We start from the raw sequence: 24,728 nt of genomic DNA, 5'->3' as shown, positions 1-24,728 counted from the left end.
TCCTGCACTAGAACTTAATTAGCTCCAAAAAGCCCTGTCTTGCTGCCTGCGGCTGTCACTAGTCTATGCAGTAATTGAAGAGTAAAGGCAATTGAATTACAGCACAAGGCTGGAATCCAACATCATGCACTCCCCCCCCCTGCATTCACCATTGCATCAAGCTCGTCACTGTTCCTGATGTTCTCATGTGTGTTAATGCTGACTCACAGTGTAACTTGGACAAGACAGAGGTAGGGGGGGGGGGAACCCTCACACAGACAGTTCCTCCATACTAGGTAATGAGCTGAGGAAATGATCCGCTCCTGCTGTCTTGTAAGATCTTTTTCGGCATCCTCTAAGGCTTTCTACTCATTTGGATGACATTAGGGAGTGCATGTGTGAAGCTAGCTGTCTGCCAATGGCTTTAAATCCCTTGCTCGTTCCTTTAGATTGGCTTTGCCTGAGATGGGAAGTTGTGTCTGCAGTTTTGTATAGCATTTTATCATCTAATTTTGTATGGCTGGGGAAACGAGAGGAGCACTACTTGTACGCCTGCAGCTCAGTCAGCGTCGTAGAGACTGTTGAGCAAGCTCTCTTGCTAGTTGGCACACTGAAAATGTTAGTGGTATGTTAGGTGTCTGTTTGCACCCTCTTATAAACTGCTGCATGCCATCTGTCCTGCACTGGGCGTCTCTTCACCCTTGGCTTAAGGAGAAGGTCGCTTGCCCATAACAGGAGGTCTGATAAAACTTTTTGGGAAACGGAAGTGTTGCTTATTCATTGAGGTGACTCATGTTACCCGCGCGTTAAGTCTGTCCTTCTGCACCACAGGAGATTTCCATCCTCTCTGAGCTTTCTTTAGGACACCTTAGTTATGGTATAAAGACAATAAGACCTACCACCCTGTAGCTCCTGATTTAGCTTTAAGCTGGCCATAGACGCAAAGATCCGATTGTTCGAATCCTCGAACGTTCGGACTTACCCATCTCCCGACCTGCCACTAACCTTCAGATCTGCCGATGTTCTTCCCCTGACAGCAATCGTACGAAAGTTTATGTCTGAAAAAGCTGGTGACAGTCTCCCACTGAAAATCGTCAGATCGGCATATACATATATCGGCAGCCGACAGAAATCTTTTAACCTGGCCGATCGTCCAAACGACCAATCTCCATGGGATGAAAAATGTCGGGACTCTCCACACAGGGTTTGAAAATCGTACGAACCGAGGATTCGTACTATCGGATCTTTGCGTCTATGGTCAGCTTTAGCGTTGGGAGTTAAGGTAGCTTGTTCTGCTTTACTAGATCGGATTAAGGGAAACAAAAGAAGGTTAATCAGAGAGTGCCTCACTTCCGTCAGTACGACACAGTGCGGGGACTCCAGACGCTTGTAGGGCCGCATGCTTGTCTCGGCCGTGTGCGTGCTATAGAGAAAGCCTTACTCTGGCACTGCATGTGGCTCCCTGCTTGTTATAATCAGCATGGTGATCATGAATAGAAAAACCTTTCTATGACAATTAACAGCTTCCAAAAAAACTTGTTAGATAATGTTGCTTCAGCATACAATTAGGGCATCATGCCATATGTCACCACGAGGAACAGCTTACAGGTTTTTTAGGTGACTCAGCCCTGCGCACACAAAATGGGAATATATAAATTTATAGTGGTTATTCTTAGATAAAGGGCTAGTAGGACATTGTCATAGACTAGGGAGTCGATTTGCTATTCCTGTTTCCTCTATGTTTCATCTCCTTAACCACATGCGACCCATGTTGGCTTTTGAAGTGTATTTGTGTTAGTTGCCACAGATTCGTGCAGAGGGGATGTTTCATTTAGATGTTTTACACTTTCAAAGCTGTGGACTTACTAGCAACTAACTTCTTCTGGTTGGCTGGCTTGGCCCCATATGACTAGGGTGAGTGCAACACTCCCGATAAAAGATCACTGATCCTGCCTTGATTATTGCTTATGTTAAGGCAGCCATATGCCTTGTATCCTAGTTGAGATGGATTATTCTGCAGACTGTTAAATTATCACCATAAAAATTTGTATTTTGGAAATATTATCAATTGTTAGAAAGACCGGTTGGCAGCAATGGCGCTATACGGACAAAGTTACCTGCGGGGAGGGGGGTCACCCGCTGCAAAAACAAATTTATCCCATTTTTTTATGCATGTGAAGACACCAGTCAAGAACCCATTCAGGACCAGCATCCTTTTGCCACTATTGCTGTATTGTTATCTTCAAATTGACTATACACAAACAAATATAATGCAACTGGTCATATATGTACCAGTAATAGCATCCGCTGTACTGAACAATAGGAAGACAGCCGTACTTTGTGTCACCCCTCATTCAATGTCCATCTATTCATTTGACCCAGTTCAGGATCCTGTGGAGAGCATACTCGGCCATGTATGGTGCCTTTGGTTTGAACCAAACCAAGCAAAAAAACAAACAAACGAAGAAGTCTCCTCATACAAAACCCGGTATCCAATAACAATATCTATAAAGTGTGTGTATGGCCAGGAAACAGTACAGGGAGCCCAAATATGTGTATATATATATATATATATATATATATATATATATATATATATATATATATATATATATATATATATTAACATGGCAGGACAAAAAGACATAGGGGGGCTCAACTTTTCCATAACAATAGGGGGGAACGGTTCATTGCAAGGGTCCAGTGTTGTACCTTATGCAGTCTTGGTCACTGATGTCCATTTTGCTTTGCTGTCCAAAATGGGTTTATTGGCCCCAAACATGCAGAGTTGGTTGTAATTCTAAGTACTAGAGCTGCACTGTGTCTATCACTCATACCAATGCTGAGTCTTAACGGAATGACAAAAGTAGTACTGTCTGTGCCATGGCCTGTTCTTTGGCATGGAAGAGCAAGTACCACTATTTATTGCCGTATCCCCATTCTCTCATTGAGAAAGTAGATCTATTTGCACCTCATTGTTGAAGCTGGAGGTCCAATGCAAGACTTGTCATCTCCACAAAACAAAAGTCAAAAAGAGTCACAAGTTGGGTATTGGTGCTAAAAGGTACAGGCCCACAGGGGATCTGGAATGTAATGATGATGATGTTCAGTGAGTGAACCAACCAGTGCTTATCTGTAGTCACAAATACAAACTCTCCCTAAGTCAAAAGGAAAGATTAATTCAAGATGCTCTTAATGTGGTCCACTAGGGAACCTGCCATGACTACATAATGCTCAGTAAGCACCTTCCTCATTGGAAGTGTCTAAAAATAGCAGTGCGCATTTCTTCTGGGTTTCCCAGCCATCAGTCACTCATAGGTACTCACTCTAGATGGGGTGCTGGTTCTACTGGTATCTGGCTTACATCACTCTGTGTAATGATGACATACTGTATGTCGGAGCCCAAACATAGAGACCTGTTATATGAAGCCATTCAATGTAATTTCCAGTCAAAATATCACATTTATCTGCCCCTGTCAAATGATACATTTTTTTTACATTATGTTAATAATGTTGTAATATCTCTGTAACATCTTTCCCGGGCAGTCAAAAGGGCACTTTTGGATCGCTTCAAACTTGCCATGTTTTACTACTGATTTCAGGATAAAGATAGAATTATTTCTAAGAACTTGTATAAGCAGTTGGTATCTTGGTTGCCTTTTAGCAACAAGGTCTTAGAGGACAATTATTTGCATAGACACTGTTTAGACAATGCGCCTTGATGGCTCAAAGTGACTTTTGGGGTATATGATCTGCTCTCATTGTACCCATTGTTCATTGCATTTGGGCATATGAAAGGGCAAATTACACTGATATAGAGCATTAGCCCATCACTTCTCAGTCTTTTGGTTAAGGTCAAGTGTAATAAAAAGGATAACCAGACTGGTGGGTTCTTTAAAATAAATGTGTACTGCTAAACACAGTGGGTCCAGATGCACATGCCCAGACCTTCAGCAGAGGGAGTTTGCACAGGAGAAATTCAATGAAGGCTAGCACATACCGGACCGGTATAGTTGGGAACCAGGAGTCAAAGATTAACATTTAAAAAAATTAGGGCAAATGTAGTTTAATCCATCAACCATGGGCAAATTGGTCAGACTGGAAGTGTGAGCCTGTTCAAGTGCCAAACTTCTCCATTGGCACGTCTTCTTTTTTGTTGTGGTCAACAAGCTGCAATTTAAGTTCCCAGTTTGAACCTCCAAAGGAATCAAAGTGACTTGAATCTTGGTGCGTTTGTGATCAGGCAAGAGATCCCAGATTCTTACAGTATATTTTGAGCACTAGAAGCCGCATTTATTGAGTAAGGCAGACCTTGCAGCAGAACCTCTTTATGACCCCAGATGCACCACTTTTGTGAACAGTTACAATATATATTGAGCACTAGAAGTGACATTTATTAAGGACAAACTTGCAGCAGAACCTATTTATGACCTCAGATGCACCGTTTTGTGGATACTTACAGTATTTATTGAGCACTAGAAGCCACATTTAATAGGTAAGGCAGTCCTTGCAGCAGAACCTCTTTATGACCCCAGATGCACCACTTTTGTGGATACTTACAGTATTTATTGAGCACTAGAAGCCACATTTATTGAGTAAGGCAAACCTGGCACTTCTTTAGAATCAACACTGTCAGTCTTGTAAGGAGCATAGCTTGTCACATCAAGGGTCATTCAGGAACAACATGAGGATTAATGTCCAGCCCTCTTATTCTGGACTGGTGATGATGTGCGTTATTTTTCATTATTCATATTTGAGGAAATATAACCCATAAAACAGTCATTCGGCGAACGCCATAATCCTTGGCTGGGACAGAATGTGTTCTCCACCACCACCACCTTCTTCTCAACTAAATCCACCCCTGTGTCGCTTTCATTATGTCTCTGTCCCTCTATGGAGAAACCGTCCCCTCCGCTGACTCCCACTGTTCAAAGTATGGGGAGGGATGAAAACAAACAATGTAACATTTGATTGGACTCCCTCCAGGAGCAAGCACCTCATGCTGCTAAATCCTCTCCCTCTCCACTGCAGGAGTTAAAGAGCAGCCCTGCCAGCTATGCAGACTGTTTGGAATAGTTGAAATGCTTTAACGCTCTGGGCTGGATGGCAGAGGAGGTAGTTTACAGTGTAATACATATGCAAAACTGTGCTATAAATTTCCCAAGCTGTCAGACTTTGTGTGGCACCACTAAGAACTTCATCAGCCTACAGTACAGTACTTCTGCCATCTTTGTTTGCATTGCAGTGACTCATCAAAACTCTGTCTTGTACCAACACTGAAAGCATTCTTCTGGCACAGCTATTCCCTCCTCTGTTTTTAGAGCTCCGGCTTTGGAACTGGCATTTACTTCAGGTCTCTAATCAAAGGACTCTATTCATTGCAGAGAGCAGGCTGAATGTTAATCTGCATCCGGCCTGTTCATTTACATGCTCTGCACTGCTCTGGAGATTTTTGACTTGCTAAAACCTTGAGCCACCTAATACACAGCTTTTTGATGTTATTTCGTACTGCCCCCCCCCCCCTCCTGCTGTTGGTGCTTTAGTTAGCAAAGGCGGACACAGAGGGTTTTTTTTTATCTTGGTTGTTTTTCTTTCCCTTCTCCTGAGCTCTCTCCTTGATGTGGGAATACCTGGGATCAGTTTGGACTTTAAGGTATGTTGAGACGATGGGTATAAACATTACAAGTTCTTAGCTGGGAAGGTTTTTGCAGACACATGATATAAACTGGGACATATCTCCCCCTCTCTGTCTGTCTGGGTCTCTCTCTTCTTCTTCTCCCTGCCTCCTTTCCCAGCTCGTCTCTGCTCTACAAACACTATAGTCCTTTATTTAAGCATTGTCTAGCCTCTTCCAGCCGAGAAGCTGCATTTTAGCATGCAAGGGGGCTGAGAATCCTTACAGATCTATGTTTTGGGACCAAGACAATGTTTGCTTCCCTTTCTTCCCCCCCAAATGCACCAAAAGGCAGTGTTTTTACAGCTCAAGTGAATGGGATATTGTCCTGACATAGCCTGCTGGGAGGTAATTTGATTCAATGCTGTAACACAGTCTGAGGATATTGGACTTGTTTTCTGTGCAAGGTATTAAAGGCATTTTGATAGCTACATCGCCTCAGATCCAGACACTGTCGGGCAGCAGTAGGGGGGAGGCGTTGGTGGCATACATTAATGGGCTCATGTCTGACTTGAAAAAGCATCCTTGCACTTTGTCAAGCCTCCTTTTCAAAATCTTCACGAAGAGGGGATCTTAGAACTCTCCCGATAAAAGTACAGAGGTGCTGCCTCCACCCCTCCCCAGTGGGTATTAAAAATTTAGCATGCACTGTTCGCACTGCAGTATGTACCATAGTCTGTAATGCCCACTCAGATCATCTCAACAGCAGTGATGGCACATAAATCGACAGATACAACATGAGCGCGTGGCTCCTTTTGGCATTTTTCTTGTCCACTTCTTTGTACGTTCCTACCAGCTGCCACCCTAAATACGGCTCTGTTTAGGCGACTGTACACCCCATGCCTCGTAGGTATATCCTGAATTTGCCATAGAGGAAATTTCTGGATTTACACGAGCAGGACCGTTCAAGTAAGTAAGTCTCATATTGTCTGGAATGTCTGTTTGTCCTTGCCTTAGTGGGCAGTTGCTCTGATTGATCCTCTACCTAGCGCAGAGTTAATTGCTCTTGTAGCAGAGAGAGAGTTAAGTCCTTGTTTTTGTGGGAGGCTCTGAATCCATTGCTGAAGCTGGTCTGTAAATCATCAATAAGTTTTCTACTCATGCAAATGTTTACAGGGACATCTGCTATGGTAATAAGATGACTTTATTGCCATCGTTCTGCTTCTGGGCACTATGAAAATAGAGAGGACAACTGGTTTTATGGTTACGTAACCTAGGGCTTATCAGGTATTCGGTTTGCACTGCTTCTCGTTTACAGTTGTGAATTCTTCTGCAAAGCTACTTTGGCACTTGGGCCATGTAACCTCGTGTGTGCCATGGAAGTTCCTTACATGTGCAGCAGCAACCTCTTTAGGCTACAGAGTAGTGGTGAAAATCTTTCTCCAGGAATTCTGACTTGGTCTGCCATTGTTTTGGGCTACCACTGCCCAAGGAATGTTTAGAATTTTACATTTTGCTGACCTTGTTTTCTCAGGCAGATTCCGGACAGTGCGGACACCACAATAACGTCATTTCTTTAACAGGGCATTTAGGAGGTTCTTATTCTTTCTTGCTAAAAAAGCTGCAGCATGAATGAGGGGGTGGGATGAGATCTCCTTCAGTTGTTCTACATAACAGTTTTCATGAGCTGTGGGACAGGCAAGAGCAGAGTTAACCTCACGCCTTTCACTAGACTTTGGCTTAAAGTCTTCTTAACTGATATTCACTGTATCAGAACTGTTAAAATAGTTTTTTTTTTAATTGTTCTTGGTTTCTTCTCTTAATGTAAGATGCACAACCAGTGGGTGATACCCACATATAAATCCATCAATCAGAGCAGTTCTAAGGTGTTTGTAAAATACATTTTACTGCAGGGACCCCTCCATGGTGTAGGCATATAAACAATTAACACAGGAAGAGACTGAAATTCTGTAAATAAGTTTGTTGTTTGAACAGTCGTAGATACAGTCGCGGATATTGTAGAAATGGCAAAGATCAGATTAGTCCACCTCAGAGATGTTTCCCTAATCCTCATTCCTCACCGATGAGTTAATTTTGACTCAAGTTTTAAGATAAATGACAATGCCATGACATGTGCCATAGAGAATTACAAAACCCGGAAGTTTTATGGCTTTCAATTATGAACTTTGACATTTATTTGGGTCTGTTGACACAATCTATAATATTCTACTGCACAGCCAGCCAAAGGTTCTCAAGTTCAGATTGGATGCACGCAGATCATATATACAATATCGCTTTCCATATGGGAGCTTTATTGATTTCAAAGAGACCCCCTGGCCTCAATGTGACACTTTAGAACTTGAAAACTAAGATTCATTTCAATTCCAGACTGTTGTACTTTCCAGTGGGTTTGTAGAAGTAGTTGTAGGTCATAGTAATTGATCTTCTTGTAGGAAGCTTCACCTTAAAAATATATTTAGGAAATGAATAAATGGTGTTTAACCTACAGACAGATTTGCTGAGAACCAGGTCAGGTTCAAAGTAGAAATTGTGAAACCTCATGTATACAAATAATGATATACTTGAAATTGTTTGTTGCAACTCCAAAGGGTTGGGAAGTCACAAGTAGGGCAAGTGACGATCAGTTCCCATCTGAAGTCTACTTTTGGTGTAAGTGGGGCTTGTTGGAGGAGAATATGGTTTCTGATCAGCCAAAGGAAGGATCACTTTCCTTAAGGAATGGGAATGGTTGATGTCACCGAAGTTTCACAGCAACATAGATAGGGGTCTAATTGTGGTCCATGACAAAATAAGAAGTAGCCTCATGCTGAATTAGGAAATTGATAGGAAATGTAATTGTACAAGGGATTGTTGATGTTCGAGTTTGTAGATGTGCTCTGCCAAGAGATCGCTGGCTCAGGTGACATTTCGATGCTGTATCCTTTTTCACTGCACAGCCCAATCGTATTGAGGTATACCTTTATTATTTGTTAGCCTTCAAAACATTGCACAAAAACATTTTATTATTTAAAGATATTGGGAATGGAATATTGCCTTGCAACAGCATTTGCTATGAGTTAATGATGCATCAATGTGGACAGTGATGTCCACAGCATCTTAAATTGATAAGACCATTGAAGTTCCTGCTGATTTTAGGGATTTTATGCCTAGATGTTCAATCTAAATAGGTTTTCATTGTAAAAGAACACTCATCCTTTTTTATTCTCCCTTTTGCAGATGTGAATTATCTTGGATACAAAATTGTTGAATGTCTGAAGAAACCATAACAACTCCTAAGCCATGTCCCAGATGTTACACATAGAAATTCCCAATTTTGGGAACACAGTATTGGGCTGTTTGAATGAGCAGCGGCTAATGGGGCTTTATTGTGACGTCTCCATCGTAGTGAAAGGACAATCGTTCAAGGCGCACCGCGCAGTGCTGGCAGCTAGCAGCTTGTACTTCAGAGACTTATTCAGTGGGAACAGCAAAAGTGCGTTCGAGCTTCCAGCCACCGTCCCTCCAGCATGCTTTCAGCAAATACTCTCATTTTGCTACACTGGGAAGCTCACAATGGCTGCAAGTGAACAGCTTGTGGTCATGTATACTGCGGGATTCCTCCAAATCCAGCACATTGTAGAGCGTGGCACAGACTTGATGTTCAAAGTGAGCTCGCCCCATTGTGACTCGCAAACAACCATGATTGAGGACACCAGTTCAGAGCCCCAAAGCCCCTGTAACCAAACACAACCCCCATCTGGACCTTATGTCATGTCAACTTCCATGCCCATCCCTCTTTTGACCCGAGTGAAAAATGAAAGTTTAGAAATACAACCCATTGCTGTGCCGAACTTGCCGGTCAAGAGGCCGGTGGAAACGCAAAACAGAGACAATGGAGGCTCCATTTCTACTGCTAATCAACAAAAGCTTTCCCGCTTGTCTTACTATGGTATGTCAAGCTTGGCAGCCCTCTTTCCCAATGTGCAACAAGTGCAGTATTCCCAGGGGGAACGTACAAGCCCTGGAGCAAGCAGTATTCCAACCACGGACAGCCCTACTTCTTACCACAATGAAGAGGATGAAGAAGAAGATGAGGCCTATGACACTATGGTGGAGGAACATTATGGACAGATATACATGAAATCCACAAGTGGCTATTCAGGTACATCTTTTTTAATTTTACCTGTTTCTGTTGGATTGTGACCTGAAATACTTACATGGGTAAAATCGAAAATAGAGAAGATAAAAGTTTATAAATCATATGACTTTTTATGTCACCTTGTCTTGCACACTGCTATGGCACTATGTTTCTGGAAAGCTATTGAGGCAAAGCCTTGTCCCTGATTTAAAGGCTCGATCTTTAGCTCTAGCAGTGTGTTTTCCCATAGTTCTATTTGGAAAAAGTGTAAGTTATGATGGAATGGGTCAGATTCATTGTTGAGAGGACATAATTTGAAGAAAAGGGTATAGGCTATTGGTGTTCCTGGCGGGGAATAGGCAAGTACTGGAGGCATTATGTGTCACCGATTAGGAGGGCAAGGGACAACGCCATTGCTGTTTGTTGTAGAAGGCAAAGGAGATAACGGAGACTGTTGGGTGTGGTGCTTGCAGGAAGGGAAACTACCAGGAGGATTGCGGTAAGTTTTGAATGGGAGGGAAATGAGGAGCTATTAGGTGTGGGCAGGAACAGGGAGGAAACTTGGATGCATGGTGGAAGGTCACATCACGAGAATCCTGTAGTCCATAGATTATAGAACATAAACCATCACCAGCTATTAACCTCAGAGCACAGCCCCCTCTAGCCTTTTCCCCTGTTGCGTGTCAGTAATTACAGAGCTATGCACCTCTGGCAACAGTGTCTTTTGACATCAAACTTTGGAGTGGGGCAAAGACATGATAAGTTGCAGAGTCTTTGTCCAACCCAAGCCCAGCACAACACCTTCTGCCAGTATCTTATCCAATGTATAAACATTGGGGTGAATATATATATATATATATATATATATATATATATATATATATATATATATATATATATATATATAAAATTGAGCCAACCAATTGCTGATCCTCCAAACACCAAATTTATCTGCCGGATGAATGCTAAATTTTATCCATTCTCTATTAAAATCTTGTTTAAAAAATGGAACTGCCATCCTTTATACAGCAGCAGTGGTATAGCAATCCATAGGAGTGGTGGGAAGAAAGCGGCAGAATGTTCACCAGCCGATTCATTTTCTTTTGTTGTATAACAAATCTCTGTTAACTGTTTCCTCTTGGTCTTGATCTGCTCGAAAAACCTTTCCAAACCCGCTTCTCCTTGATCCTGCTACACTGCACCTTTAACTCTATAGATCAAAGAGAGACTAGAAGACATAGGGGCAGATTTACTAAAGGACAGCATGGCTAACGCTAGCGACATTTTGCCAGAAATCCCATTCGCAGGGACATCGCCAATTGACTAACAGGCACAGACGACAATTTCCTAGCGAACGGGACCGTGCTTTTTTAGGCTCGGGCGAACGGTTGTTACAAATTCGGTAAAGTGCAAATTTTCCTGAACGTTACCTGTTGTTGTCGACATTTCTTTTTTTTAAGTGGAATTGCCTGCAAAAGTCCTAACTGTTAAACTTTTTTTAGGTTAATAGCTGTAAACCATTGGTGGGACGTATCTTCTGATTAGAAGAAAGATTCCATGTCCTGTATATAAAACTTAGAATAGAGTGCAGGGGTGAATGGACTATTGTGTGCTTATTTCGTGTTGGTCCCCTTTTAATCTACTTTTGTCTTAAAACAGTAGGGAAGATGTTAGAAAATAGTAAGTTGAGGAGTACTCAAGGCAGTTTCAGCCAAAGTGTGGGATAGACATTGCTTGAACAGTTCTGAAGCCAGCAGCTACTCATTCCTGCACTTTGGTCCTTTGAATATAATGTATTCTATGCTGGTTATTTGTATGTAGCTTTCCATACACAATAGATTCGCAATGATTAGATCGTTATCGTTGGCTCCTTCTTACGGTCATGGTTTGCAGTTTCTACCATGGAAGCTGCCATGCGTCAGGTACGCCAGACCTTGTTTGAGAAATCTGACTGTAAACTTCTTTGGAAAGGGCCCAAGATTCTTTCTTTGGAAGATACAATGGTCCATTGTTAACAAACTCTGTGTCCAAGGTATCACAGTATTTATGTATTTGTGTACATAAAACCACAAGGAAGGATACAGTGAATAAACATTTTCTAATTTCTTTTTGACGCATAGTCACAGTTCACTGACCCCCTCAGTGACTAATATCCTTATCATTTACAGTACTGGGTACATTATCCTTTATAATACACGAGTGATACTCAGAGTTCCCTGTATTACTCAGACTTTGGCATTTTGCCTTTATATGGTCACAGAACCCCTCAGTGACTTCTAATATCCTTATCATTTACAGTAGGGGGTATATGATCCCTTATAATACATGAGTGATACTCTGAGTTCCCTGTATAACTCAGCCTCCAGCCTTGGTCATGGAACTACTTTCTGACTTCTTATATCATTATATCTGATAACAGGGGGTGACAAATTACATATATTTTAGCTTTGCCTTACCTACAGTGACTTTACCTATTGTGACTGCATTTTTATTAAGTATGAATAGTTGTCGGCCACATGAGAGGGCAGTGGGTCCAATGTATTTCCAGTCTCTATGGACAATTGGAACCTTTAGAAATTGTTCACCAAATCTCTCCCCCCAGATGCTACAAGACTTGTTTTTAGTGTCCTACAGCAGTTCATAAGTCAGCAAGCCCATGTTCAGGGTATCCTAGCTTTGATTCCCCTGCCAGCTCTTTCCTTAATTTCCCTGTGCCTCAGACACAAAATACTTGATGTGCTGAAATAGTTGAAATTAAAACTCTGCCCCTGAAACTCATGGGTTCTACTTTAATCTATTTCCCTGCACTAATTTGAATTCTCTTTAAAATCTATGGCAACTGTCACGATTTCCATTTCTCCTGCTACAGCATCTGTGGGACAGGCATGGTGCTTATTCATGAGAGCGTTAACCCATCAGTGGTTTGGGAAGTCTTGGCAATTACATTGCCAGTTTGTGTTCCACTTCTCTGTCCTGTGTCCTTCTTCCTCTATCCTATTTGTGTACCATTTCTATGTTCTTCTCATGAATGAGTGGGTTTCCTCTGAGTGGTCCAGTCTCTGACTAAAGTCCTAAACGTATGGTGAACTGGGTGCTGATGAAACAGACATAACTAAAGTTTTAGGGTCATCCTTAGCTCATGACAAGGTTACAGACATATAGAACCATTGGGGTAACAGTCACCCTGCCATAGTTCCAGGGGTACCCAGGACACAAATAAACGCTCACCCCCAATCTCCCCCTAACTGGCCTTCAGACTGGGCCCCTTAGCTCATAACAAGGTTATAGATTTATAGAAACATTGGGGTAACAGTCACCCTGCTATATTTCCAGGGGTACCCAGGGCACAAATACACACTCACCCCAAATCTCCCCCTAACTGGCCTTCAGGCTGGGTCCCCTTAGCTCATAACAAGGTTACAGATATATAGAAACATTGGGGTTAACTGTAAAACTATGCACAGAAACAAATGGGTTAAGCAGCTCCAGCACCTTATCCTCCTGTGACCCCACCATGCACTGTGGGCCACACTGGTTACGAATGGGTAAAGTCTAAAGACAATGTTTAGTTGCACATTTACACTGGCAGATGTTTCACTTTTCCTCAAGCTGCTGAAATACGAGTATTTATAAACCCGGCAACTGGTGACAAGCCCAGGTCTAAAAAAGGACAGATACGGCTGCTTCCAAGGCAGTCATAAGAAGTTCTATTCCCTTGGAATTTATAGCAACGAGAATCGAGGGAGGAGCTGGCCTTTGTGAGAACATCATATAAAATGAGTCCCGTCTTCCCGAGCACTATTAACTCTTTTCCACCAAAGTAGGAATAAAAGATGGTTTTGGCAGGATTCTGTTGGGCTATGGTGGGACATCTGAACCTTTCTGAAGGCACTGAGATTATATTTTAATCCAGCCCAAAAAACATAATCTTTTGAGAAACATCTGGTGATCTAAACTAAAGAGATGCTGGTGTCGTGTATGTCCTTAAAACCCTACGGGATTGAGTCCTCCATCTACGTCTCAGTGAGCGTACACTGTCGACACATACTGAAACAATACATTTTATATCAGGCAGCATAAAGTTGTCTTATTTATGGGAAATTTCGTTACAATACAGCCAGTTTGTTCTCTCTACTGAAAAAATGGTTAGTAGCCTCCTAGATAAATGGGGGGTCGTTATTTTAGTCTTCGATCTGGTGACTTCCGTGTGACAGTGCCACCAATTATTTAAAAATGACATTGACAAAGTTATTTTGGGATGATATATACAGTGTCGGACTGGCCCAATGTGATATCAGGAAAACTCCCGGGGGGGGGGCAGGTGTCAGTGGACCCTCTTGCTTCTAACCGTGTAGCCTATTTCATGGTCGTTCCCTATTTCTTTATGGCAAACAAATGCTTAATAATGGAAGAATATAGTAAGTAGATATAAAAGACTATGGGGTATATTTATCAAAGACAGTAGCGTCACTAGAGGGGGGTGGGCCCTGGTGCGTGACGTGCAGCCAGGCCCCGCCCCCTCAGTACGGCCGCATTTGTCAGTGGCGCACGGGCTGCCGGGGGGGCCCTGAGGGGGTGCGGGCCCTGGCCCGCTTGCACCCCCTGCTCCCCCAGTAGTTCCGCCACTGATCAAAGAGTGAAGTCTGAGATCACCATAGTCCACTAGAGTATAAGTTTGCCACTCTCCATTCATTTCTATGGTATTTCTAAAACAGTTATTATCAATGGGTGTAAGTTCATCAATGGGTGTAAGTGAAAGTTCATCGTTTGATAAATACGCCTTTAAAAATGCCATAGAAATGAATGGAAAGAGGCAGTATTTCACTCCATCATGAGCAATCTCTAACTTCACTCTTTGATAAATATACCCCTAGGAGAATAAAGAGGTTGAGTGAGGAGAGGAGGAATAATAGTTTGGGCCTACGGTCTAAGGTTTTTTTTAGTGGGCCCACAGTCTAAGGTTTTCTGGTGGGCTCACAGTCTAAGGTGTTCTAGTGGGCCCCTGGCATCCCAGTGTGACACTGGATATATATCCTATTTTGAAATAAAGTCTTTCTTTTGCTTCAGTGAATAGGGCTTCTGAATGATTTCAGATGTTCAGCAGCATTAGGGTGGCCGTACACCCGCAGATTTTGAACAATAATCCTGATATCTGTATGCTATAAATATAGATTGCTTTGGAGATTAGGCAGATTTGAACACTACATCCATACCTCCCAACATTTTGGAAATAAAAAGAGGGACAAAAAAGTTGCTACTCTTTTAATTTGGCAGGTTATGAAAGTTTGAACAAATTTCTGAGGTTTTTCAATTATTACAGTTTTGCTAATGAAGGTCAATTACCCTTTAAGCTGCGAGTCTAAAGGCCCCCATACACGGGCCGATAAAAGCAGCCGACAGACTGAGTTGGCAACTTATTGGTCCGAGTGTGGGGCCATCCGACAGGCTTCCCTAATCGATATCTGGCCGAATGTTGGGCAGATCTCAATCGGGCAGGTTAAAAAAACCCAGTTGGATCACGGCTGCATCTATGCGTCTATGCGGTCCCGCGATACGACCGTCCATATCGGATCCATTATGGTCCAATCATTGGGCCAACGATTGGATCAGTCCGATATCGCCCACTTTAATGTGGGCATATCAGTAAGAGATCCGCTTGTTTAGCTTTGTTTGCCAAACAAGCGGATCTCTACGTCTATGGCCACCTTAATTTTTTCCTAGCGACCTGTTGTCTAATATTGTTACACTTATTTGCTTATCTCAAAATTGTTACAAAAGTATCTTATCTGCTGCTGTGGCTGTTTCTGGCTGTTCAGTGCAGAGAATAAGGTGACTTTCCAGTACAAACGAGAGACTGAGGGTTGAGCTGTCAAAAGAGGAACTGTCGCTCTAAAAACGGGAGAGTTGGGAGGTATGCTTCATCTGCCAGAGCACCATATTGTTCAGTGCATGGTGCATCAGCAGATGAGGAAGCAAGGAGGAACCAAAGCTCCTCTGAACTTTCTACTCCTAGTTTCTACAATAGGAAGGAGATAATACTATGTGTGGAGCCTTTACCTCCTAGTCCTGCACCTGTCTGTAGACTGATCAGTCGAAGAGAGTAGATGTTCATGTATGACAGCCATAAATTGTAACCCGATAAAGTTTCAGTTGCTATATGGTCTGATGCTGCCCGTTGGTTCAGCCACCTGGTGGGCTTGAGTAGATGGTGAAGTGGGTACATGTGTGACATTAAAAGGGACTTAACACATGGCAAGTACAGGGAGGGGACTTTAAGTGTCCCCATCCCCAAGGTGGTCTGGAACAGCTGGGGGAACCCAGTCTGAAGGCCTTTTAAAACAAGATCTGGAGACAAAGATCCTGAGCAGAGGTTCACAAGCACAATGTTGCCAGGTAAAGGACAACCATCTCCTTACTACCCGTCATAGGACCTTCTTCTGCCGGATTCCACCATACCTTCCACTGGATAAATAACCAAGTTGAAAGTCAGCTAAGGAGTGATTGCTTTTATTTTGTCCTGGGTATTCTTTGAAGCTAGGCTGAATGATGCAAAGTGTTTTGTATGTATGGGGTGCCTTAACCAAACGATGACCCTTAAGGGGTAGGTGCTTGAACAGAAAAATTCTGAAAAGTGTTTGGTTGCTGTCCATTAACTGTAGACTACTAGTGAAACTTGTGCATCACAATTGGTCCCCAGTAATTAATGCTGTATGACCCAAGGCCAGCACTAAGAATGAAAAGAAACAGAGCCGTCTCGGGTTCTTCGGAGTAGGTAACCACTGTCTCTTGTCAGTCCTGTTCCACAAACTCTATAAAAGACAGAACTGCTTTGTGACAACACAGTTATTAATGTCTGTTGATGCCGAGCCCAGTAATATGAGAGGAGCTATATCGCTGGTTGATCTTCTCATCTTTTGTTATATGTTGCCATCAACAATGCTTATTCTTGGGTGGTTTATGTGTGCATGGTATGTGTAAACATTAAGCTTGCAAGGTACATAAATATCCTGTAGGAGAGAGGACAGAACAAGGGAATAGCTTGTTGCAACAGTGGGGCGAAGAGGGTGGTGGCAGTAAATTAGAACTGTCTGTTTAACAAAGACTTTAGGTGGATTGACTATGTCCAGGCAGTTTATGGTGCCCATCAATTTCTACCTCCAATAATGTCTTTGAAGCAAGGAGACCGAACTTAGCTGATCTTGGAGTCTTAAAAAATTGCATTGTGCTGTGTGTGTTTTCCTTCTTATTTTGCACCACTGTGCTCTGCAGCTAGCACTTCATTCAGATTAACAGGCAAAACCACAAAGTGCACTGGGGCTCATTTATCAACACTGGGCAAATTTGCCCATGGGCAGTTACCTATAGCAACCAATCAGTGATTAGCTTTTTGAAGCCAGCTGCAAGTAGAACAATGAATGCAGCAATTTGATTGGTTGCCATGGGTTACTGCCCATGGGCAAATTTGCCCAGTGTTGATAAATGACCCCCACTGTGTTTTAATGTGCCCATATTTGTGCACCTTCCAGTTGTAGTCGCTAATACTAAATTCAGCATTCGAATACAAACACGCCAACTGCATTCTGATGTGTCTTGTGTATTTTTGCTATTTTTAATGCTTTTTTTTTTTAAATCTGTGTTCTCTACATCAGGGCAGGAAAAAGCAGACCAGATACCTGTGCTGGAAAACCGTTCCTGTGTCCTAATCCGTCGGGATTTGGTTGCGCTTCCTGCCAGCTTGATAAGCCAAATTGGATACCGCTGTCACCCGAAGCTGTATTCAGAGGGAGATCCCGGGGAAAAGCTGGAACTTGTGGCTGGTGAGAACTGAAAGTGTGGCATTTGTGGCTGGTGAGAACTGTAATTGGAGAAAACTGAGGTTGGTGGAACTTGTGACTGGTGAGAACTGGGAGTGGTGAGACCTGAGAGTGTCAGAGCTTCTGGCTGGTGAAAGTGGAAAAGATTGTGGATGGTGAGAACTTGTGACTATTAAGAATCAAAAGTGTGGAACTTGTGGCTGAGAGAACTAGGAGTGCTGAACTTGTGTCAAATGTTAACAGGCAGTACCTATCTTGTGACTGATGAGAACTAATATTGGGGAACTTCTTGCCGATGAGAATCGAAAGTGGGGAACTTGTGTGGCTGCTGAGAATTGAAAGTTTGGAACTTGTGGCTGCTGAGAACTTGGAGTGTTGAACTTGTGTCTAATGTGAACAAGGAGAACAGACCTTGTGACTAATGAGAACTAATAGTGGGGATCTTCTTGCTGGTGAGAACTGAAAGTGTGGCATTTGTGGCTGGTGAGAACTGAGTGACAGAACTTGCAGCTGTTGAGAGATGAGATTGGCAGAGCTTGTGGCTGGTTGGAACTAGGAGTGATGAAATCTGACATCTGAGTGGTGGAACTTGTGGATGGTGAGAACTGTGAGTGGTGGAATTTATGGCTGGTGGGAATTAAAAGTTTGGAACTTGTGGCAGGTGAGATTTGAAATGTAGAACTTGAGACATTTGAAAGTGTACAACTGTGACTAGGATTGCAAAACGTGTGCCTACTGTGAACTTGGAGTGCAGATGTGGCTGGTGAGAACTGAAAGTGCAGACGTTGTGACTGGTGAGAACTGAAAGTGCAGACGTTGTGACTGGTAAGAACTGAAAGTGCAGACGTTGTGACTGGTGAGAACTGAGAACTGAGAGTGGTGGAACTTGTGTCTGTTAAGGACAGAGTGCAGAACTTGTGGCTGGTGAGAATTGAATGGGTGTTGGCTGGATTTTGGGTGTGTGGCTGGTTTGAACTGGGATTTGCAGAAACTTTAACTGGTGAGAAGTGAAATTGTGAAACTTGAGGCTGGTGAGCACTAGAAGTAAAGAACTTGTGGCTGGTGTTACAGCTGCAATTGGCTTTTAGTGGCCCTGTTTTCTTTAAACTATTTGATGGGAATCACTCCCCATTGACATCAGAGCTACTGTATTTACCTCTTAACCAAATTAGCAGGACACCTTCATTTGGGGGTGCCTTGAAAAGCGTTATATTAAGTGGCCCAAATGAAGCCTGCTACAAATCTTGCATAATAAAAGCCAGACTAAAGGGTGCAACTGAATCTCTAGATCTAGAGAAATGCCTGGATGGGATGTTTTTTAATGTGCTTTATCCGAATCCTACTCTACAGACTCTTTAGTGAGAATCCATATAGCAGAGAGAGAGAAAAGCAGGCAACTGCATCAGCATACAGATTATATTTCTGCTCCTCCAGCTCCATAAAACTCCCCGCAAACCATAAATCTTCCACATGAGAACATTGCTGTGTTTCAAACTGCAACAGAGGCTACAATTTTTTTCGTTTCCATATTATTAGGGGGTCCAAAAAAGCGAATGTGGGAACGGCTGCTGTCAGAGTCAGGGTTTATCCATATTTAATCGCTTCTCCCAAACTGTCACATTTGCTAAATATCTCCGACAGTCAGAGCAATGTGTATGTTTCCAGCAAAATCAATTTCCTTGCAGAGCACAATGACTCGGCCACTGTAAATGGTTGTTAGCATACAGAATACCGACGCTCGTTATGCCGCCGGAATATTCATTTTGTTGCAGTTTACATTTTATGTGCAGCTATTAAATGTGACACCGGTTATTTTCACAGTAAGGAACAACTGTAAATCGTCTCTGTGCACACCTGTGGATGGGGACCATTTGCATTTTTCAATCTGCGGAGGCAGATTAATATCGCGGAGCGGAGTTTATTTCTTCTGCTTGCATTAATATCACCATTGGCAGGTGCTACAGGCTTTCTCTCTCTCTCTCTGTTGCTTGGGAAAATTCTGCATATTTTATTTTCCCAGGATTTATTTTTAACTCTTTAAATGGATTCTGTCATGATTTTTATGGAGTACAGTTGTTTTTATTTCTAAATGACTGTTTACACTGCAAATAACTCACGATACCATGTACAATTTCATTCCTAACCTAAAACGTGTATTTTTTTTAGCACTATGGAACTGCTTTCTAACAGGCTATTGTTTCTCCTACTCAATGTAACTGAAGGAGTCACAGTGGGACATGGATTTTTACTACTGAATGCTGTTCTTATATATACCAGGGAACTGTTATCTGGTTACCTTCCCATTGCTCCCGTTGCTTCTGGGGAGGCAGTGGTATCACTCCAACTTGCAGCGCAGCAGTAAAGAGTGACTGAAAATGATCAGCGCACAAGTCACATGACTGAGGGCACCTAGGAAACTGACAATATGTCTAGCTCTATGTCAGATTTCAAAATTAAATATGAAAAATTCAGTTTGCTCTTTTGAAAAACAGATTTCAGTGCAGAAGTCTGTGGAAGCAGCACTATTAACTTTAGGGTTTTGAAAAAAACATGTTTTCCTCTGACAGTTTCCCTTTAAAGGGGTAGACGGAAGTGTCACGAAAAAGGGTAAGCCAGGAGCAGTCTGTGCATTTGTCTCCATAGGGTCTTTGGACCTGGCAACCATTTTGTCTTCTGGCTTTCATCTATATTTAATTCTTCAATCCCTTCGCTATACTCATTAGTCTTTCAGCTAGCAAATAGCAGTGAGTCTTCATCTAGTCACCTCTGATGGTGGTGCAACCAATTCTTGTTACCTTTATTTTAGTCATAGTTGCTGTTGGGATCCTTCAGTTAGTCACTTCTGATGTAGCGATAAACCAACTGTCATGATCCTTTTGCTAGTCACTCATAATGGTGGTGCAAGCAACTGCCATGGGCAGTGAGCCTTCAACTAGACCCCTCTGGTGGTGGTCCAACCAACTGCCATTAGCCTTTTTTTTCCTAGCCACGTCTGATAGTGGAGCCACCAATTTTTGTTATTTTCAACTAGTCACCCCTGATGAGGGTTAACCTGTCACCATGATCTTTTAGCTAGTCACTCATGATGGTGGTGCAACCAGCTGTTGTCACAGTTGAGGGTGATCAACTAGAGTGAGCCTTCAGCTTGTTACTCCAAAAGGAGGTGCCTTCAATTGTTGTGAGCCTCTGCAAATGTAACATTAACAGCTCAATTTTCTTTTTTATCTTTAGCTTTTTATAGTGCAAGGTAGCACCCTCAAAACGCTCTAGTAAGCAGCTCTTCCCAGGGACAGACCAGCCAGATATAGTGGTTGCCCCTATCATGGCACAATGTCTCAAATGTGATTCTATTGCCATAAACTTTAAGCTTTAACGTCATCACTTCTCCTCTGCTGGTGGCCCAACCCATTTTCGATGAATCTGAGCAGGAACGAAAAATAAAGCTCAGTAAAGCTAAATATGTCCATGCCCCAAAATTGATTGAGATCATTATTTAACCCTAAGACTGATAAGATCACATTAAGACATGTGCAGTCCCATTATGCAGTCCTTTCCATCTGGATAGTCTGGTAGATATCTGTAAAGCTCCAATAAAATACCAGTTGGGGAGGCAATGGGTTTGGCCCATACACAGGACAGTAAGTTGCCTAAATGGTTAGTAGTGGCCAAGACTTGCAAGAATTATTGACCTATCAGCCTTAAATAGGTTATGGTAGAAAAGCTTTTATATACAGAAGAGGGAAGGTTTTGATGTATGTGGTGCCACACCAAAATCAGAATTTTCATGGCCACTAGGAATTCAATTGCTTGCCCACATTGAATATCCGCTTGCCCTGCAGAGAAGCCGTTTCTTCCATTGAGATGAGTGCAGGGCCGGTAGCTGTCATTCCTGTGGTCTAATGCAGTAAACCTCCCTGTCTCACAATGTGCATATTGACTTCACTGGAGGGGATGGAGTTCCGCTCCTCTGCAGTCAGCAGAATATAATTAGAATCAATACCGGCAGATCTGCGAGTTGCTGGTCTGTGTGTGTGTGTGAGTTCATTCAAGGTAAAGAACAGAGAGAGTTGGAGGTGGGGGTGGGGGGGGTAGCGAGAGAGCTTCCACCATAGGCCCTAATGCTTCTTTTTTTCATTCAATCGATTTACTGGTGGCTGTGATTTGTAAACAGGTCTAATGTCTGTCTCTTTTAGAAACATTAAATAGCGGCAAAATGTGCCCTTTATTTCTTAATGGACTACGAAATTACCATTTTCATCCTTCCGTTCGCGCTGGAATTGAGTTTAACCTCTGCAGTAAGCTGCTGCCTTCTATGGAGGCTAACACCCCGACCGTTTCTAATGCCTCTTCCAATATTGTGTGCTTAGAACTAAGTAATCCCTCAATTGATGCCTTTCTATCAAACACTAGGTTCTGGGGTTTATATCACCCGCGGCCAGCTGATGAACTGTCACCTCTGCGCTGGAGTCAAGCACAAGGTCCTACTGCGGCGGCTACTTGCTACATTCTTTGATCGGTATGGTCTATCAGAAAACTTGCCTTTCATATGTTTTAGATATTCTGTGAACTGCCATATTGTTTCCCTTAGACAGTACAGTATGAGGGTATAGCCTATTGTGTGCCCAGAACATTCCTTCTCTGTAAATTTTTATTTATACATACGAATGGGAGTAGGGAGGTACCATATTTATTCCCTTAGACAGTACAGTATGAGGGTATAGCTTATTGTGTGCCCAGAACATTCCTTCTCTGTATTTATACATATGGGAGGAGGATGTGCCATATTGTTTCCCTTAGACAGTACAGTATGAGGGTATAGCTTATTGTGTGCCCAGAACATTCCTTCTCTGTATATTTGTATTTATACATTATGGGAGCAGTGAGCTGCCATGTTGTTTCCCTTAGACAGTACAGTATGGGGGTATAGCTTATTGTGTGCTCAGACCATTTCTTCCCTGTATATTTCTAATTATACATATGGGAGGTGCCAGGAAGGTAATTGTTAGTAATGATTAAGTATATATGTAGCACTTACATCTGTTGGCTTTTGCTTCTCACAGAAACACCCTTGCAAACAGTTGCGGTACAGGGATTCGATCATCAACGAGTGATCCCAGCCGGAAGCCTCTGGACAGTAGAGTCCTCAATGCTGTGAAATGTAAGGAAACTTGTTTTGATACTGGGTAAAAGGCTTTTGCTTCCCCAACTTGAATGCTCAGAATGGAAACCATTAGGCAGGGTGTTCTGTCTAGTTGTAGCTATTCCATAGCTGTGCAGCCACAGGTTACAGATTCCCTGCCTAGGAGCATCGCGTTTTATCGATAGGAAGTCTAGTTACCCATAGCAACCAACAGCAATAGCATTTAATTGTTTTATCCAGTTAATCTGGTGAAAGCCAACTTTCCATGGGCATCTTCCACTTCCTCTTCCCTTAACCACATTGGCAGCCAATTGACCTGCAGGACCTTCTGATTGAGGTCCATTGAAACTTTGTTCTGTTCAGAAAAAATAAGTATGATTTGATTGGTGGCACTGGTGGGAACATTCCAACCTACCCAGTATGATAGGCCAAATCAGGCTTGTCCAGGTACCTACCTACCCTTATATTGACATTCTGATTGGACCAGTTCAGTAGAATAAAATCAGCGCCATTTTGCATGTAGTAACTCTACAATGTCACAAAATGAATCTCTGTTCCTCTGCCGTGTCCTTTCTCTTTATCCAGTGTATTGCCAGAATTTTGCTCCAAATTTTAAGGAGAGCGAGATGAACGTCATCGCTGCAGACATGTGCACCAATGCACGTAGGGTGCGCAAACGCTGGCTTCCCAAGATCAAATCTATGTTGCCCGATAGTGTGGAGATGTACCGCTCCGTGATGGGTGCCACCACGCCTAGCATCCCGTTGGAGTCCGATTTCCAGCCGAGTCCAGCCCAAGCCCTCGAGCAGAGAAGCTATGCAGAGAGAAGGAGTGATACTAACACTGTAATGGGTTTGAGAACTAACACTTCAAACATTGACCTCACAAATGGGTCCAACCCTATGTTTGAACAGAGCGAAGAAGCCGAAGGCGCAACGGGATCCGTCATCCAAGAGGTAGGTGGCACAGATCCATTGGTATCTGATGCCCAGCCAAGCCCTGCGCTACCCTTCGAAGAAGACACTGGCTCCACCAGCAGACCAGAGACCCCGGTGCGAAGACAGGATACTGCTTACGGTGGAACTTTATAAAGAGAGTTCCTGGAACCTCTTAAAGGGATGTGTAGTTCTACAACTGCTTCGCATGCGTTACTAATAGGAAGCAAAAATGTGATTGGCCATTTACCTTCAGAACTGCTACTGTTGCCTGAAAACAATGTGATTTTTATTCTGCTTGTATTTAAAACAAAAAATAGAAAAAAAAGAAGAAATACTACTTTATGAGAGAAATAATAGCCTTCAGTATAATTTAAATGATCCGGTCGGACGCGACCAACGTAGGAAACAAAGAAATAACAATAATGGGCTCCTTTATATGTAACAGAATTTACTGTATTCATTTTATTTTTTACCAGCACATTTAAGAAATCTGCTGTTGTTCATGAAGTCGCTCATGAAAAGGACAACAGTAATCACTGAATAAGCCAAACCTGAAAACTTATATTACCAAACCTGAAAACTTATCCGAAAAAACTCTTATGTCAGGAAGGCTATTAACATCTTCAAATGGGTCACTGGACCTCTGTTATTGACTTCTACATGAACTTGGCAGGTTTTAGGTGGCGAATAGTCGAATTTGAGTTGTTCCCAGGGTCCAGGTATGATAAATCTTGAATTCAAATTCGAGTTTGAAATATTCTCAACTTAAATTTGTGAGTTTTGACCAAAAATCTAACTTGAAAATTTGAATTCAGATTTTCAATTTCGAACCTTAATAAATCTGCCCCTTAACAATTTTTGTGCAGATTTTTGTTTTTTTATCAAGCTAGCTAGCTTAAAGGTTTTGTCTAATGTCACAGCAGAAACTCGAGCAGTAATCAGTATTAATACAGGCGGCCATGTAAATCTGTAACATAATCCTTTATATCGATGTCAGCCTAAGGGAGGGCAAGAGATTTTTGTTCTTATGACATCACCATTTTAAGATAAAGTAGAAAAAAGCCTGTGATTGTGAATATGTAAAAAATAGAGAGTAACCCCAGTT

At 42.5% G+C, this 24,728-nt stretch overlaps 1 protein-coding gene across 3 annotated transcripts in view; it reads left to right on the top strand.

Annotated features, from left to right (window-relative positions):
* nacc2.S (NACC family member 2, BEN and BTB (POZ) domain containing S homeolog) overlaps positions 1-24,342 on the top strand; it is a 54,415-nt gene extending 30,073 nt beyond the window's left edge. Inside the window, exons 1-6 of one of the 3 annotated variants that reach the window (XM_018232568.2) lie at positions 5,043-5,632; positions 8,831-9,755; positions 17,381-17,548; positions 21,956-22,061; positions 22,606-22,703; positions 23,271-24,342. In XM_018232568.2, the coding sequence (XP_018088057.1) occupies positions 8,894-9,755; positions 17,381-17,548; positions 21,956-22,061; positions 22,606-22,703; positions 23,271-23,776 (1,740 nt within the window). In that variant the 5' untranslated portion in view covers positions 5,043-5,632; positions 8,831-8,893 and the 3' untranslated portion in view covers positions 23,777-24,342. Of the gene's footprint in view, positions 1-5,042; positions 5,633-5,685; positions 6,563-8,830; positions 9,756-17,380; positions 17,549-21,955; positions 22,062-22,605; positions 22,704-23,270 lie in introns of those variants that run through there. The other 2 variants (XM_018232570.2, XM_018232569.2) reach the window with 2 other exon arrangements.
* The last annotated feature ends 386 nt before the right edge of the window (positions 24,343-24,728 follow it).

Source organism: Xenopus laevis, chromosome 8S (assembly GCF_017654675.1).
Source record: "Xenopus laevis strain J_2021 chromosome 8S, Xenopus_laevis_v10.1, whole genome shotgun sequence".
NCBI classification, from domain to species: domain Eukaryota; kingdom Metazoa; phylum Chordata; class Amphibia; order Anura; family Pipidae; genus Xenopus; species Xenopus laevis.
The sequence above is the reverse complement of the archived record's forward strand: the minus strand, read 5'-3'. Positions and strand labels throughout refer to the sequence as shown.